Here is a 17,728-nt window from a genome sequence, read left to right as displayed (position 1 = left end):
TCTCTTAAAAATACTGGAGATAGAGCATGACAGGAAGGCATCAAATTCTCATCTCCAACTTTCTCCTCCTGGGCCTGCCCATGAAGCCAGAGTATCAAAATCTGTTCAATGCCCTGTTCCTGGCCATGTATCTTACCACCATCCTAAGGAACCTCCTCATCCTCATTCTCATTCACCTGGACTCCCATCTTCACACAACTGTGTATTTGTTTCTCAATATCTTGCCTTCTCTGACCTCTGCTTTTTCTCTGTCACAAAGCTCCAGAACACACAGAGTGAAGTTCCATCCATTCCCTTTGCAGGCTGCCTGGTTCAAATATACTTCTTCCTGCTTTCTGGAAGTCTTGAGAGAATTCTCCTTGTTGCCAAGGCTTATTACTGCTATGTGGCCATCTGCTTCCCCCTGCACTGCACTGCTGTCATGAGCCCTGAGCCCTGTCTCTCCCTGGTGATGCTGTCCCGGGTGCTCACCATGCTCCATTCCACGTTGCACAATCTGCTCATGGCCAGACTATCTTTCTGTTCAGACAACATGATATTACACTTTTTATATGCCATATCTTCTCCGCTGAAGCTGGCCTGCTCTGACAATCATGTCAATGAGTTGATGATATTTATTACAGGAGGACTCATTATTGTCATCTCATTCCTATTGATCACTGTGTCCTATGCATGAATTTTCTCCTCAAAATTCATGTCCTATGCATGAATTTTCTCGTGGTATCCACAAGGCCTTCTAACCTTGCCTCCCAACTACTGGTGGTGCCAATGTTCTATGGGTGCATTATTGGTCTCTACTTATGTTCATCAGCTAACAAATCTAGTGTGAAATATTCTATTATGGCTCTGATGTACACTGTGGTGATCCCCATGCTGAACCCCTTCATCTGAGAAGTGGAGACATGAAGGGAGCCCTGAAAAGAGTCTTTTGTAAGAAAACAATTCTATTCTCTGGATGGTAACAGTTCTAATATGTACACTGTGTTGTCAAATACAAATATTGAGTTTGATATTTGAATATTTTTGAAGAACTTTCTTTCCATGAAGGTGAGTGCCCCTCCCTCACTAGTGTTCAGCCTCCTCTAGGTCTTTTGGGTAAGTGCCCCTCACCCAAAAGTGCTCTGTCTCCTCTGGATTCTATTGGTGAGCACCCCTGGCCCACCAGTTCTCAGCCCCCGCTGGGTCTTGTGGGTAAGTGACCCTTGACCTCCAGTGCTTAGTCTTCTCTCAGCCATATGCCACCTGGATCATTAAATAAACTGTGTGGGTGAGTGCCTTTCCCTCCAATGTAAAGACACCTTCTTTGATCTTAGAATACTATTCACATCAACACTACTGAGGAAAATTGGAGAAATCTAGATAGTTCCTCTTTCAAAAAACCTTGCTTCACTTTTGGTGCTTCCATTCAGACAAGCTTGTCAACAGAGTCTGAAACCAAATGACAACTGTTACTTGATCTCAATTCCAAGAGCACTGAGGACCTGGTTTCATTACTCATTATCCTCCATTTCCATACCTTTATCATGTGGCTGTGCTCTTATTGTTGATTAGACCATGCCCAGGATTTCTGAGGTCCTGGTGACCAGTGGATTAAAGCCAAGTTTCCAACCTAATTAGGATCTTTCATGACATGCGACTGGGCACTATATTTTCATCAGAATAGAAACACTCTGGGAACTATGGATCAGGCACAATTCCCACCTGGACAGGACAGTGTGATATGTGCAAAGGAAAATTTCCCACCACCATGGAAAACATCCTGAGACCTGTTAAAAAGCACCCCTGTCCCACCATCACCGAGGTACCTGAGATGTTGCACTGAGGCATTTTCGCCCACATCCCCCCAGGCAGTGGAATTTGGGTCTCTTCTGCATGACGCAGGCTAGCTGTAAGATAAAGCTAAGAAAAGAAGGTGGCAAAAAAAAACTACAAGACACAGAAAGCAATTTTGAAAAGTGAGGACTGAATGGCTCTTCGATCTTAGGGGTCAAGCTTCCACACTGGAAAGAGAGCACGCAAGAGCCCGCATTGGTTTATTTATATGGAGGAAATATCAAAAGTTTTTCCATAGAATGTTCTTCACCATTTAAGGTAGGAGGTGGGCTGTCCAGGCCCAGTGGGTTACAACCAGTCTCCTTAGCCCAGTGAAGACTGAGGTCACGTGTATTGTGTAATCCATTAAGTGGGAGGAGCCACAAAATAACTTGCAATGCCAAACCAAAATCTCCTTGGCTCAAGGCTGAGTGAAGATGCTAAATATCTCAGGGGTGACTTCCCACAAGGGATATTCTCCATGGACTCTGAAACTGAGGGTCAGCATCCTCGTCCTCCAGCATGCAGTCTCCTCAGTGTCCTCTGGGTGATCGATCACCTGTCACCTATAAGTGTTCAGTGTCTTTTGATTCCTCTGGATGACCTCTCTTTGCCCACCAATGCTCAGGCTCCTCTGGGTCCTTGAGTCTCACCCCAGAGTGTCCTCATTGCAGTTGTTCCTTGGTCACCTGCTGGTGAGTACCACCCTATCTCTAGTGTTACTTCTTTATGAGAATATGATGGGTGTGTTTCCTCCAGTTCCCTGGTGCCTTTGATATTTGCTGTTGAGTGAGTATTTTCTTTCTGGCATGTCCTTTGTAGAGCTTGTTGTGTGGTTGATTTTGGAATCTTAAGATGCTGGAAGTTTGAATTTCTTGGCTGCCTCTCCTGTGGTGCATGAGTGCTCTAAACCTGTAGTGGTCCTTCATCTTCCCAGATTGTGATCATTCATGGAGGCCTCTGCCTGTCCTGGCTGGATTATTCTGTACTCTGACTTAATGGATAGATCTGTAGCTGCTGACAGACTTTCTGCAGGGAGCCTTTCTGCACTGTGTCAGAGCTTGCTATCCTGAGGTTCAGAAGCTCTGAGGCAGAGATTTCCTGCACCCACCCCTGAGCCTTGCTCTGCACAGGCTGCCTCCTTCCCAGGGGCCTCCCTGGGAAAGGCTGGGAGCAGGGACTCTGCCCTCCTCTCAAGCCCTCTTCTTGTCCCTCTTGGGCTCTCATTCACTGATGACAGCCACTGTCAGCCTCGTGGCCCACCTTCTCTGTCACTTGGATTCTTTCCCAGGTTGATCAGCTCCACCTTGGAGGAAGTGTTGGGGATTGAGTGTGGGTTCTTCTTCCCCATCTTGAGTTCCAGCATTTTGAGGACATGCTCGCCATGTTTTGCTCTGTACCCAGTGGGAGGAGCAGCTCTGAGGGAAGGAACAAGAGCTCCAGGCCTAGCAGCTGAGTGGAGAAAGGATCTGAGTGGGGTGGGCCAAGGCCCTGCTTCCATCCTGGGCCTCACCCAGTGGTGTGCCATGCCCTGTAGCCCTCCTGGGACTTCAAAGGCCCCCTAACCCTAACCCTGCACACTATCTGGGGTGCCAGCGAATGTCTATCAGCAGGCTTTCTGAAGAATACTCACATACTCAATATTAACTTCACTGGTACAAAGGATGTGACGTGTACTTTACAAGTAACCTTAAAACACACCTCTGTCAATTGTGGATTCCACACATGAAGTGCGTCTCACTGAATGCTTCCATTTTGGCTGGACTCTTGTATCTGTAGCCAGCTGCCAATTGCCACAAAAACTGGGCTTGGACTCGGCTCCTCTGAACCTGAAGTCAGGGTCTAGGGAAATCACACCTACCTTCATTCAGAGCAATCAACAGGGAAACTTTCAGGAGATAAAGAATCCACTGAAAGTTAAAAGATTCGGCAAATGCATCTACCCTTTTGAGGCCTTGGGACTTTGCACTTGGAAACAGAAATAAAAGCCACACCAGGAAGTCAGATCTCACCCTCATGATTGGTGAAACCATTAAAAAAAAAATCAAATACCAGTGAACATGAGTTGATATGGACATTTCCAAATATACTAAAAGCCCAAAGCCCAATAAGCCAGTAGGAATTATTTGGAAAGCAAGTTGTTAATGACAAGTACACAACCAAGCCTTAAGCTCACATTCCTTGGGCTCAATGATGCAGACAGAGCAATCAGAAGAAACTCTGCTCACTTGACCATTTCTAGAAATTGTAAACACTTGAAGGGGGAGGAGGTGGGTGTTTATCCAGTAAGACAGGAAATGTGCAGTACAATGTGATATGGAAGGAGCAGAGAAGCTGGACAAAGTGCCCAGAGCCATGGTTCACTGCGGAGAAGGCCACAGGGAGTGGAACAGACCTGCCTGTTGGATGGACTCAGGCCAACGCACCCCCAGCTCTGCACATTTCTGGTTCTGAAGTTTTTGACCATGGGCTTTACAGGAAATTGCCAGCCCTGGCCTGATAGCCACTCATCTGTTTTCTCTTCTGGGTGGATTTTTAGTGAGCAGGACTAGATGGTTCTGTGAATCACGGAGGACAGGGTCTTATCCAGTCAGTTTTGCGTCCCCATTGCCCAGCACAGGGATCCATGCTGTGACACCTCTCACCCCAACAGCACCTCCTATTATGTCTTAGACTCGTGACCCAGGAAGCCCTAGACCCAACCTTGAGTAACTGGGGGCTCAGCCTTCAAGCAGTAGTGAGCTGGAGAGTGGTGGCCTTCTAATCACCTCTACCTAGTAGTCTCCTGGGTCTACCCTCCCACACTGCAATCTGGATTTTAGTAGTTGGCAGTGGTTTGGGAGTTTTAAAACTTCCCCCAGAGACTCTAACATGCAGCAGAGTTTGAGGATCACTAACCCCACAGGCCTTTCCATAAGGCTGGCATCTTGTGTCACTCTTGTCTGGCCAGAGCGGTGAGCCTCAGTTTGACTGAGGGTGGAATGAGAAACTGGACATCAACTTCTAGCTTCTTCAGACCAATTGGTCTTCTTCCAGACCAATTAGAAATTGTTTCAAAAAATGATCATTTCTGGCAAGGCACAGTGGCACACACCTGCAATCCCAGCAGCTCGGAAGGCTGAAGCAGAATAGCGAGTTCAAAGCCAGCCTCAACAACTTAGCAAGGCGCTGTCTCAAAATATAAAAAAGGGCAGGGGATATGGCTCAGTGGTTAAGGATTCAATTCCTGGTACAAATCTAAAAAAAATCCATTCCTGGGTCCTTCACTGAACTGGAGCCACAGCTGGTGCCAGGATTAAGAACTGATTATGCAGCTTTGTGCAGCCTATGAAGGGCCTTCACATATTTGGTCCCCAGTGAGATGGGCAGAACTGGAGGTTTGCACCCATTCCACTGATACTGCAGGGGCCCAGGGGTCATGGTGAAGATGTGAGACTCAAACCTTATCTTGATGGAAGCATCTTTTGGGGCCTGCCCTGCCTCTGGCTGGCCCAGCCCTGTTGGGCCCAAGCCCCATTCTGTGGCTGACAGTTGTTCCCCTTCCTGTCCTCAGATCCTGAAGTACATCCTCAGTCGTGAAATCAAGGAGAAGCTGCTCCGGAGCCTGTCAAGGAAGTTTACTGACTGTGTCATCCTCACTGTATGACCTCACCAACGTGGACACCACAACAGACAATTCTGTGCTGGAGATAATCGTTTACAACACCAACATTGACGGTGTCTCCTGGGCAGTTGGGAGGGGCAGGGAGCTAGGGTGGGACCTCAGTCTGCCACTGGGAAGACCCAGAGTGCTAGCTCCCTGGTGCCTGGAGTCCCCAGGGCTTTCTCTCAGCAGCAGAATTAGACATGGAAGCAGGTATCAGGGGCTGGGGAGATGCTAGGCTCAACTGTTCCTGGTCAGCCTCAGATTGTGGACCCTAATGGTGAAGGGTCTCTGGGTCCCAGAATCCTGGGCAGTTTGGGAGTGTGTGTAGTCCATATGGCCTGGCTTGGAATCCTCTCTCCTCCCAAACCTAGTTCCACATGAGGGTCAGTCAGTGCATGGCTTCCTGGAGGAGGTTGGAGCAGGAGATTAGTGAAATTGGAGGTAAATAGAGAGGATCAGCTCTGAGAGGTTTTTAGCTCTTGGGAGGAGTGAGACAGAAGGCTGTTGGTATTTTACCAAGTTTTGCTTCCCAGAGCCTGCCTTGTCTAGGGTATCTCTGGATCCTTGCAGGAGCCTGGTTGGTAGGGCAGGGATTGTCCTCATTTTATAGATGAGGAGATTGAGGCGCAGAGAGGGTCAGGGGCTGTCCTAAGGACACACAGTGAAGAGGGGGATTGGCAGTAGAACCCCTTTCTAGCCTTCCCTCCCTGCTGTGCAGCAGATGCTCCTGCTGGAAGCCCCATTCTCCTGGAGCATTTCCCTGCTGTCTATGTGCTTTGGGAAGAGCCCAGGTGCCTTTCCACCATTTCCAGCCAAACCAGTCCATTGGGCATAAAGACAGGTCCCTTCAGCCAAGGGCCCCACTGACTCAGAGCTCATGATGGGCCCTTTGAAAGTGGTCCTTCCCTGTCTCCTCATCTCCATGGTGACTGTTCTGTCCCCAGAATCGGCATGAGATGCTGACTCTGGAGGCCCTGCACACACTGTTGCACATGAAGTGGAAGAAATTTGCCAAGTACATGTTCTTCCTGTCCTCCTGTTTTTATTTCTTCTACAACAACACCCCAACTCTCGTCTCTTACTACCGTCCTCAGGAGGAGGAGGTACGTGGGTCTTTGGGGGTGAATGGGGAGGTCAGATATGGAGGAGCTTAGAGCTTTCCCTGGGCAGGTGGGGAAACTAAGGCCCAGAGAGGCATAGAGATTTGTGTGCGGGTCACCTTCAAAGTTTCCAGGGAACTGAATATGTCTTTAGAACTTAGGAGGGCTAAGCTCCAGGCACTTAGCCCCAGGGGAATTCAGGTTGGGGAAAGTTGGGGAATCAGGAAACCCAGGCCCTGTCCAGGCTTTTGATCTGAATCTAGAATGCATTGGGTGTTTCTGCTGTCAGGGCCACAGGAGATGGGAGGAGGGTATGGTCAATTGGCCAAACTACCCACCCCTCTGGGCCTTGGTTTCCCACCCAACACCAGAGCACAGAAGGGCTTTGTTGACTATGTTAAGAGGCCCTGCTGAGTGTCTGGTGATGGATGGGTTCTGGGAGGGATGAATGCCATGGGGCATGTGGAGGAGTTGCACAGATTGGCTTTTCCTGCTCACTGTGGAGTTCTGGTTCTCACCAAGGGTAGGGAAGGCAGGGGCAGGGGCCTTCCATTCCCTCTCAGGCTCTCTACAGAGATGGTGTTCCAGGCTGGCCTCTGGTCTAGCTTGAGGGCTGTGTGTGTTGTGGTCCCTGGAGCTGGTACTGCCCACCCTCCTCACTTTTCTCCTCCCCCTCCTCACTTTCTCCCACAGGCCCTCCCACACCCCTTGGCCCTGACGCACAAGATGGGGTGGCTGCAGCTGTTGGGGAGGATGTTCGTGCTGATCTGGGCCACATGCATCTCTGTGAAAGAGGTGAGTGAGCTTCTGAGCCTTTCCAGACTGCTCTGTGAGGCAGGCAGGGTGAGGGCAGGCCTGCTGCCATCCTGCCCTGCTCTACCATTCCTGATGGGCTTGTGGGGAGGAATTTCCCTTCCAAGCCTTAGATCCCCAGTTAAAACATGGGAATAAGTGAATAAGGCAGACCTGGTCTACCTACTTCATTCCCTCTGTCCACCTTCCAGTTTATCCACCCTTTACCTCTTTCTAGCCACTCAGTGAGCATCCGCTTCTCCCTGTCCTCACCCATCATCCCCCACCCACCTGCTCTCAGCCACCCAGCCACTCATTCATGCATCCATGTACCCATGCTACCTTACCCACCATCCTTCAATCCTCTATCCAACCATCCTTCCATCTGTTTTGTTTTTTTAATTTTTATTTTTTGTGATGCTGGGGATTGAACCCAGGGCCTTGTGCATGTGATGCAAGCACTCTACCAACTGAGCTATATCCCCAGCCCCATCATCCTTCCATCTGTTTATCCATGCATACATGTATCCATCCATGTATTCATCCATTCATTCGTTCATCCATCCACCCATCTATTTATCCATCCAGCCATCCATCTACCCATCCCTCCATCCAAGCAATGAATCAACAGGTATATTCTGAGCACCTTCTACATGTGAGGACTTGGGTGGTAAGGATGGAGTTTGCCCTCTTTGGTTCACAGTTTGGTAGGAGATAGATCATGGGCACAGGCATCTAGCTTTTAAGGTAGACTTGGAAAAGTGCCCTAAGTTGGGCAGAAGAAGGGACTTTTATCTAGGGGCAGGGGGAGGGAGGGAAGCTTGAAGACAATGATAGCACTTAGGCTGGTAGGGTAGGGTGCGATACAAGGACATGGGGACAGGATCACACAGGGTAGTTGTGGGAAACAGCATGAACAAAAGCTCAGAGGCTGGAAAAGCTAGGTCATTTTTGGAGAATGGAGCTGTCGTGATTATGTGGCTTTGCAGGTTCTGGGGTGAGGATGGGGGTCAGGAGTTAGAGAGGTAAGAATATCTGAAGGAGCAGCCCTCCTTACTGTGGGGTCACCTACATGTCCCTCCCTGGGTTCTGATTGGACCTTTGCACACTCACCTCTCATGGAGTCTCAGTCCTGGGGTGAACTCCCTCCCTGAGGTCCTCCAGTGAGCGGCATGCAGAAGACAAATTTTTCTTTTCCTTTGTCCCTAGGGTATCACCATCTTCCTGCTGAGACCCTCGGATCTGCAGTCCATCCTGTCAGATGCCTGGTTTCACTTTGTCTTGTAAGTAGGTCTTTCCTCTTGGTCACACCTCAAAGGCAGGGCCCAAGTCCTCTGTTGTGGCTGCCATGTCCCTCTGGAGTAGCTACTCCACCATTTCACCATGACAGGCCTTCTGCCATGGTTACATCCCAGGGATCCCCTCTCTTGCATCTAGTAAGAAGGGCACACAGATGTGCCACATAACTGTGGAGTGGATCAGAAACCCTTAGGACAGCACCAACCATCTGGTGAGAGTGATGGCTGACTCTGTCCACTCTGTCACTGAGCCTCAGGTGGCAGGCAGCATAGAGAAAGCCTGAGAAGGTATAGCGGTTCTGTTTTCTTGTTTACAAAGTGATATTCCAGGGCAGCCCCTCCTAGTTGCATGGGACCTCAAAGTTGCCATCTGGGACCTTAGCATATCAGGACTGGAAAGCACCTGAGAAATCACTGAGTCTCATGTACAGATCCCCTGAAGCTCCCAGAGCTAGGAACTGAGTCACCTGAAGTCACATGGCACTTCAGTGACACTCCAGTAGAAGTCCTAGCTCACTAGTCATTTTACTCCCAACTGATGCATACTTGATGGCCACAGGGCCCCAGGCAGAAATCCCAGATCAGCAGCCTCTCTGAATGAGGTCAAGTGCAGCTAACATCAAAGGCTCATGTGACCTCTGTCATTAAATGAACAGAGGCTGATTCAGCTTTACTGCCATGGTAATGGGATAGAATCTGCAGCTTGGAATGAAGAATGCTAAGCTCCACAGACTGGAGTCTCTCTTCTGAGCATTTAAGAGGCTGGGTCTATGGGATCTTGAATCTGGGCCTAATGCTTCCAAATATCTACTTATTTTATTAAGTATGCACCTGCCTTCCAGAGACATGAACTCAGTTCTTCATCCTTGTGGGCAAATGGAGTACCCAGATACTGCAGTAAATGGATGGGCCAGGTGCAATACTGCCCCACATGCAAGTTGCATACACATCTGTCACCTTTGAGGAAGCATGATTCCAGAGAAGAATGTATTTATACAACTACTGGTTTCAGTCCATTGCCCTGTTCTTCTGATTCTTTATTGTTTTGTTAGCATAGAGAAAGGTGGAGACATTCTTCCTCATTTCATTCCCACTGCAATTGATCATTCATTTGTTCTCCACTCTGCCAGAAAAACAAGCTTTATGTGTCCTAATTATGGTTAGGCATTTTATAATTGTGGAAACTGTCAGATGTTATAAGCAGGAGAGTGTTTTTAACCCTATGGTTGGCAAAGTATATGCACTGTTGATGAGTGCGTTTGGATATCCTCTGTGTGGTATATATTGTACTTTAAAAATGTAATTGTGCTAAAGTGCACATAAAAATAAAAGCATCTTGACCATTTTTAAGTGTTCAGCTCAAAATTGTGAAGTACATCCAACTGGCTGTGCAACCAATCTTGCAAAACTGAAACTGTGTACTTAGTAAACAACAATTCTCTTTTTCCCTCTGACACCCTTGCCACCACCTTCTATTTTCCATCTCTTGTGAATTTGATTACTTTGGGTACTTTGTGTAAGTGGAGTCTTATAGGATTTGTCTTTTTGTGACTGACTTATTTTGGTTAGCATATATTAAAGCTTTTTTCTTTCTTTCTTTTTTTTTTTTTGTTTTAAAGAGTAGGTTTTGAAGGACTTGATTGATTTTTAAGTACAAATGTTGGCAGCATTTTTCACTTTGGTTAAAAATGTAATTATTCACTGCATCCTTGGTGTAGCCTAGTGGTTCCTAAATCTATATGGGAATCATAAATCATGTTTTAAAAACCATACATCCTCCTGGGCTGCATGTCAGAATCTCCTGGAGCCCTGTGGTCTGTGTATGTGCGTGTGTGTGTGCGTGCATGCGTGTGTGTGTGTGTGTGTGTGTAAATAAATGTATGTAAAGTATATATAAAATATATATACATATATAAATGGATTTTTGTACCAGGGATTGAACCCAGGGGCACTCAATCACTGAGCCACATCCCCCACCCTTTTTTGTATTTTATTTAGAGACAGGATCTTACTGAATGGCTTAGGGCCTTGCTAAGTTGCTGAGATTGACTTTGAACTTGTAATCCTCCTGTCTCACCCTCCCGAACTTCTGGGACTACAGGTGTGCACCATCTTACCTGGCTGTATTTTTTTTTTTTTAAGTCCCTGTCAGTCACAACTAGTCCACAGTTGGTCCTGACTTGCATCTGGCGATGTCCTCAACAGGCTGGAGTTTAGATGTATGGATCCAAGGCAGCCTTTATTTTGTCAGTCCGGGCCCCCAGGGTGACTGTTCATGGGGTTTAAGGTTTGAGGGATTTGAATGTCTCTGCCCTGATGCTGAGAAGTGAGTAAGGCCCTTGTCTCCTGTGTCTCCTGAACAGTTTTATCCAAGCTATGCTTGTGATACTGTCTGTCTTCTTGTACTTGTTTGCCTACAAAGAGTACCTCGCCTGCCTCGTGCTGGCCATGGCCCTGGGCTGGGCGAACATGCTCTACTACACACGCGGCTTCCAGTCCATGGGCATGTACAGCATCATGATCCAGAAGGTACGCAGGGAGCTGCACAGGTGGGAAGGCCCTCAGAGGGTGCGTCTTTTTTAGGTGGGTAAACTGAAGTCTGTAGAGAAAAAGGGCTTAACACATGGCAGTTGATCCATGGCTCCTTCTCCCGAATGCCACAGTCTTCCTTGGCTTTTGGTCACACTTTAAGTGTCCACATCTTACAATTCCCAAGCTTGTTGGATGTAGAGAAGGAACACACTTTGTGAAGGAAGTTCTCATCCCTGGGCAGTGGTGTGCTGGAAAATATGTAACAATTGCTCTGTAATGTATTTGTGTGTGTGTGTGTGTGCACGCGAGTGTAAACCAGCATATGTGTATAAATACATACGTTTATTGCATGCAATATGCTTTAGTATAAGTTCCACATAGCTAATTGAGTCTCACAGAATACTTAATTTTTAATTAAACTCTTTCAAATCTGTTGCCAAACTGCAATTGACAAATGTGTGTTGTTCCAGTTTATGTTTTATTTTGTAAGCAGTTAAGATGAGAGTGAAACAATGAAGACTTAAGTTGAAACTTCACTAGTTTGTCCACGGCTGGGCAACTTCTTTCCTGAATAGGATAATTGTTTGCAGATACTGGAAGGCCCTCTTGTTGCTATTTGTGGGCTATTTATAATGTAACAGCTATGGACATTTTGAAGTTGAAGCTGCCTTCACATTTTCTCTATCACTGATTTAAATACACACATAGACAGCAATAAAACAGTGAGTCAATCTGATTTGTAGTGTTTACCACTCTTCCTGCTGTCAAGCTCCACCATGGCTGATTTCCTGTTACTGACATTATGTTGCCAAAGACAGAAATTGGGAAGAGATGTGCAGTTACACATCCTTATGTAGTGTTTCCAACATGGGGCTACAACAGAGGTAAAAAAACCCTGAAAAACATAGATATTTGTAAAATGTAGTAAAATAATCAGGGAATGATTAGTTTTGAACATTTATTATCTTTATTTTTAATATGTTTATATTATGTTTTGCAAAAAAGTTGATTTCTTTTTCCTTTGCTATATTGAGAAACCATTGACAAATAAAATTGAAATTTAAGGTGTACTGTGTGAGGAATATGAATATATATATATATATATATATATATATATATATATATATAGTGATATATATATATATATATGGTGATATATATATATATATATATATATATATATATATATATATATATATAGTGAGATATATATAGTGATATACACACACACACACACACACATACATACACACATTGTGAAATGTCACCAGGACAGGGGTCTTGAGAAGGTTCCCCAACACGGAGGTGAATGTCAGCTTGAGCCATGAAGGTCCTTGATGTCACTGCAGAAAGGAATTTAAGGATGGGTCAAAGTGAGACACAGATAGAATTTACTGAGAGAAAGAAGGTAGTAGACATTCTGAGAGACAGGGTAAGGGTGACTAGTCTTAGGCATATTTATACATGTCAAATCTGTAGTGCAGAGACTTGGTCTAAGAGGGTGTTTTCAGTTCTTTGGGTCTCTGACTTGATATGTTAACCATTACCTGCCAGGGGTCATTTTCCTTTCTTTGTTTTTGAGGAAAAATCACTAATAATTTCCCCATGGAGTTTTTATCGATCTGCTTTGTGGATTGAAACAGTACTACACTGGGGTAATACTGAGGGCTCGATTAAGAGCACGAAATGTAGATGCAGTAATCAGATTCCAAAATATATATATCAGATTCCAAAAATATAAATCACAAGGATATCTACTTGTGGAAGAAAGATATCCTCAGACTTCTTTTTCCTTTAGATCCAGGTCAGGAAAGAAGTTATTGACAGACTCAAGGAATAAAGTCTAATGGTTTACTTAATTATTTTGTGACCGAAGTTTGTGAAAGTGACCTTTAAATCTGGACTTTTAATCCATGGTAAAGTGGACTTTAGATCTGGACTTTAAGTCATGGTGACTCTTGGTTTGTCCGACATGTCTCCTTTCTATCTATCCTTATGTTTTCTACCTCAAAATGATCATCCATTTCAAGTTACTTAATGCATCCATTACCTTGCATAGTTACTGTGTGTGTGTGTGTGTGTGTGTGTGTATGTGTGGTGTTAAGAACATTCAAAATCTACTCTTGAAATCTACATTTCAAATATACAAATTGGTACTGTTAACTACAGTCTGAAGCTGTACGTTAGATCTTTAGAACTTAATTGTCTTATAATGAAAAGTTTGATTTAGTTCTTAAAAATGACTGTGTTTCACAAACATCTCACAAAATTTACAAAAATTTAACTGTCTAACAGCCAGCTCACAAAATTCATGAGCATTCAACATTCAGCTCTTGGGAGCTGGTATGAGCTGGCTCCAGCATGCCACTGCTTCCAGGTGGGTCGAGGACTCCAGGTAGGAGACCCTATCAGGAGAGGGAGAGGGTAAACAGGGCCTGAGTTCAGGAGGTGGGGGAGAAGAGAACCTGGGGCTGACCCCAGGACCAGAAGGCTTCCTGGAGGAGGCAGAGGCATAGCTGAGTCTAGAGCATCAGGAGGGTTCTGCTGGGGGAAGGGAGAATGGCCTGAGTGAAGGCAGGGTTAGGGCCCAGGGCTGGGAAAGGAAGGGAAGAAGCAAGGAGATCAGCAGATGGTGAATAGGTGCTCACGCCTTACACTTGAATCCTGTTTCTTTATAGGTCATTTTGCATGATGTCCTGAAGTTCTTGTTTGTATATATCGTGTTCTTACTTGGATTTGGAGTAGGTAATTGCTTCATAAATAATAGTAGCATTTGTAAAGCACTTTATGTAGATGTCAAAATGACACAGCACACGCAGCCCTGGCAACAATTACACCAGCTCCTGATGAGTGGGGCACCTGTTGCTCTCAGTGCTTTCTAAACAGCATCTTTTACTTCTCTCAACAACATGATCGAGTGGGAATCATATCCCCATCCTCTAAGCCTCAAGTAACCAAGGCTGGGAGACCCAGCCTGTCACTCTTACCCATCCACATGGAGGCAACTGCCACCCACTTTCACATCCTTCATCTTCGTTGGCCCTCACAATCCAGGATAGGCCTGGCAAGCATTTTAAGCTCTGTAGTACAGATGGGGAAACTGGAGTTCACAGAGATTTGATGGATGATCTTCAAAAAATAGGAGCACAGCAAAAGTGAGGCACTCAGCAACTCAGTGAGATACTGTCTCTAAATAAAATACAAAATAGGGCTGGGGATGTGGCTCAGTGGTTGAGTGCTCCTGTGAGCAAGGGCTGAACAGGGGGTGGAGGAGGGAAAGAAGAGCTTGGTTCTGTTAGGCATGAAGGCTCCTGCAGGAGCTCAGGGTGGAGAAACCAGCCTGATAAGGCCTTCGGGGTCCAGAGGGAAGAGGCAGAGGTCTGCAGTGTGTGTGTGTGTGTGTGTGTGTGCGCGCGTGTGTACAAATGTTGGGTAATTACCCAGAAAGGCAGAAGCAAGCATCCCCTTATGTCCCTTTTAGCCCTGGCCTCGCTGATCGAGAAATGTTCCGAGGACAACAAGGACTGCAGCTCCTACGGGAGCTTCAGTGACGCGGTGCTGGAGCTCTTCAAGCTCACCATAGGCCTAGGCGACCTGAAAATCCAGCAGAACTCCACGTACCCCATCCTCTTCCTGTTCCTGCTTATCACCTACGTCATCCTCACCTTCGTCCTCCTCCTCAACATGCTCATCGCCCTGATGGGAGAGACAGTGGAGAATGTCTCCAAGGAGAGTGAGAGGATCTGGCACCTACAGGTGAACTGAGCTGGGCAGTGACTCGGTGTGGAAAGCTCCCCAGGGACTTGGCTCAGCACCTGGTCATCAATCACCATCAGCACCGCTGGGTCTGGGGCAGGGCCTGGGAATCTGCATAAACCAGGTCTGAGGAAGCCTTAGTCCAGGTTCTTTGAGTACAGGGTGTAGGGAATGTGGCACGTATGAGAGAAACCCAGCCTTATGGGGATATTCCGCTCAGAGTCAACAGTGTGCTCTGTGGACGCTGAAGTGTGACTTAGATTGCATTAAGAGAAGTATAAGCTACAGGACAATGGAGATGACAGTTTTTACTGTGCTTTATCCTGGCCTTAACACTCCTCCCTTGTTGAGGACTCCAACCCACAGGATGGGTCCAGAGATGATGACCAGGTTTGGGAGAGGACTGGAGACTGTGCCTCATAAGAAATGGTTGTTGAAACTAGGGTCGAAGAAGGAGAGAGTTCTTTCAGAAATCTGCCAAGCTACCTTGAAAGAGGGAGCAGCCCCCTTCTGTGGCCCCAGAAGGCAGAAACGAGGTACATGGGGTGGGGGTGGGAAATGATAGGGAAGACAGTCTTTGATTTGCCACAAGAAGATTTCTAATCATTATGACCTTCTTAACTGGGACTGTCAAAGATGTTCAGGAGCAACTGGGCAAATTATGAGCAGGAGAACTGCAGAGGGAATTCCAAACCTGGGAGGAGGTGTGGGACTACATGACCTCTGAACTTCCCCCAGATGAGATTCCAGGATCCTAACATTTTCAGATAGGAGGCTCCTGGACTTTCAGAGACATTATTTACATCAAATCTCTGACATTATTTAACTCAAATCTCTTTCTCAAACTTTCTGCTTTTTTGTGTTTGAATTCTGTAGGTTAGCTCAGGATCTATGTATTAAGCCTCCAGCGAGGCTGCAGGGGACTGTTTGATGGTTTGTGTGTGTGTGTGTGTGTGTGTGTGTGTGTGTGTGTGTGCATGCTCCTATGGAGCTGGGCTCTGAGCAAAGAGCTGAGGCTTGTTTTTTTCCCCCAGAGAGCCAGGACAATCTTGGAGTTTGAGAAAATGTTACCAGAATGGCTGAGAAGCCGATTCTGGATGGGAGAGCTGTGTAAAGTCGCAGAGGGAGACTTCCGGCTGTGCCTGCGGTAAGGGAGGGGAAGGCCCTTGGGTGGACAGAGGGATGAGTCAGTGGACAGCGGTGTGGTAGAGAAGCACAGTTGACATTCACTTGCCAAGACACACCTGCCTTGTGGCTCCTCAGAAAGTGGGATTTGCTCTTATGTGGGCACAGGCCTGGGATGAGGTGCCTGAGCTTCAGAAGGGAGTCAGAAGGAGACTGAGGCTGGCTGGTGGGGGTCCCCTCTGCTCTTTTGAATGTGTCTCTGTGGCCTTCTCTGTCTGACTTTGAGGATATTTGCCAACCTGATAGCCTTTGTCCTGTCTATACTATGTGGGTTCATGTGACACCCTAGGACTTGGGGGCACATTTGCCATTGCCAAACAGAAAGTGAGCTACTTTCCATAGTTCTCAAGCTTTCTGACTTTTCAAAACAGTCCTCTTTCATCCCACAGCCACCTTTTTGGATAAACATATCTCTTCCTAACTACTACCTGACTTCCTGACCCTATCGACATCTTTTTTGAGTGGAACTGTACTTACTTGTCTTGACTGCATTTCCAAACCCCTGAAAACCATGATGTCTGGCTATAATCTACACCTTAAGAAAAGTGTCTGATTTGGACACTTTTGGTCCAAAAAGTGGTGAAGGGTCCAACTGGGGTCCAGGTCCTTGGTGTTTTGAATAGAGAATTGAGCAAGGAGAAGCAGCCATAGCGAAGATTTATCAAAAGTTAAAGTACATCGTTAAATTGGAGCCGGCCGATTGGGAGAAAATGGCTCAAGGCCAATGTCATAGAGTCTCTTAAATTTCTTTCCTGTGGACCTGATTGGAGACCCTGCCCCATTTGTTTTTGTTGGTCACTTTATTTCCACCTAATTGGGATACACAACTTGTGGTGGGAGTTGCTATGGTGATAAGCCCTCTAGTGCTGGAGTTGCCACGGTAACGGGACTTATCCTAAACAGGAATATGATGAGTCATCTCCCTGTCTTGTACTTCAGCAAGCGTTTTTCCTGAGTCCTGCCTCTGTCACCTTGGCATCCCTACACTCCTACCTCACCTCTAGGCCAGGGAAAAATGGGACTTGGGTGGGTTTCAAACCCTCACCATGCTAGTGTGCCTGGATGGGGTAGGGGTGTGCTGGATCTCTGGGATGCACAGAAGGGGAGCTGTATGGAAACCAGGACATCCCGAATGCAGTCTATTTGTTTGCATTTGATGAAGTGTAGTTGTGAAGTAGTGAAAATGATGACCACACTTGTAGGATCAATGAGGTGAAGTGGACCGAATGGAAAACCCATGTCTCCTTCCTTAACGAAGATCCAGGACCCATCAAACGGACAGGTACTGTTGCTGTGAGGTGGTGGGGGCCCATTTCTCTTTGACCATGTGACCTTGTGCATATCAACTCTGATGGCCTGATTGTCCCCAACTATAAAATGGGAGAGTGAATTAAATTGGTTCTTAGGGCCTCTATCACTCTAACTTTTAAAAATTAGGTGGTACTCTAAGACATGGAAATGTGGTATGCAGAGTGATGTACATCTAAAATAGCCTTTCTTTTTTAAAAGCAGATATCAACAAAATCCAAGATTCTTCCAGAAACAACAGCAAAACCACTCTCAATGCGTTTGACGAAATGGATGAATTTCCAGAAACTTCAGTGTAG

The 17,728-nt window shown here is 46.4% G+C and overlaps 1 protein-coding gene across 1 annotated transcript; it reads left to right on the top strand.

Annotated features, from left to right (window-relative positions):
- Positions 1-1,747: 1,747 nt before the first annotated feature.
- On the top strand, positions 1,748-17,728 carry LOC139702501 (transient receptor potential cation channel subfamily V member 3-like). The gene is given in 12 exon segments (XM_071603831.1): positions 1,748-1,801; positions 5,366-5,436; positions 5,438-5,531; positions 6,403-6,561; positions 7,252-7,353; positions 8,560-8,633; positions 11,012-11,177; positions 13,859-13,925; positions 14,662-14,936; positions 15,971-16,083; positions 17,324-17,403; positions 17,634-17,728. Coding segments are annotated over 12 exon segments (1,350 nt in total).

The sequence above is a fragment of the Marmota flaviventris genome, chromosome 17 (genome assembly GCF_047511675.1).
Source record: "Marmota flaviventris isolate mMarFla1 chromosome 17, mMarFla1.hap1, whole genome shotgun sequence".
Classification (NCBI taxonomy): domain Eukaryota; kingdom Metazoa; phylum Chordata; class Mammalia; order Rodentia; family Sciuridae; genus Marmota; species Marmota flaviventris.
The sequence above is the reverse complement of the archived record's forward strand: the minus strand, read 5'-3'. Positions and strand labels throughout refer to the sequence as shown.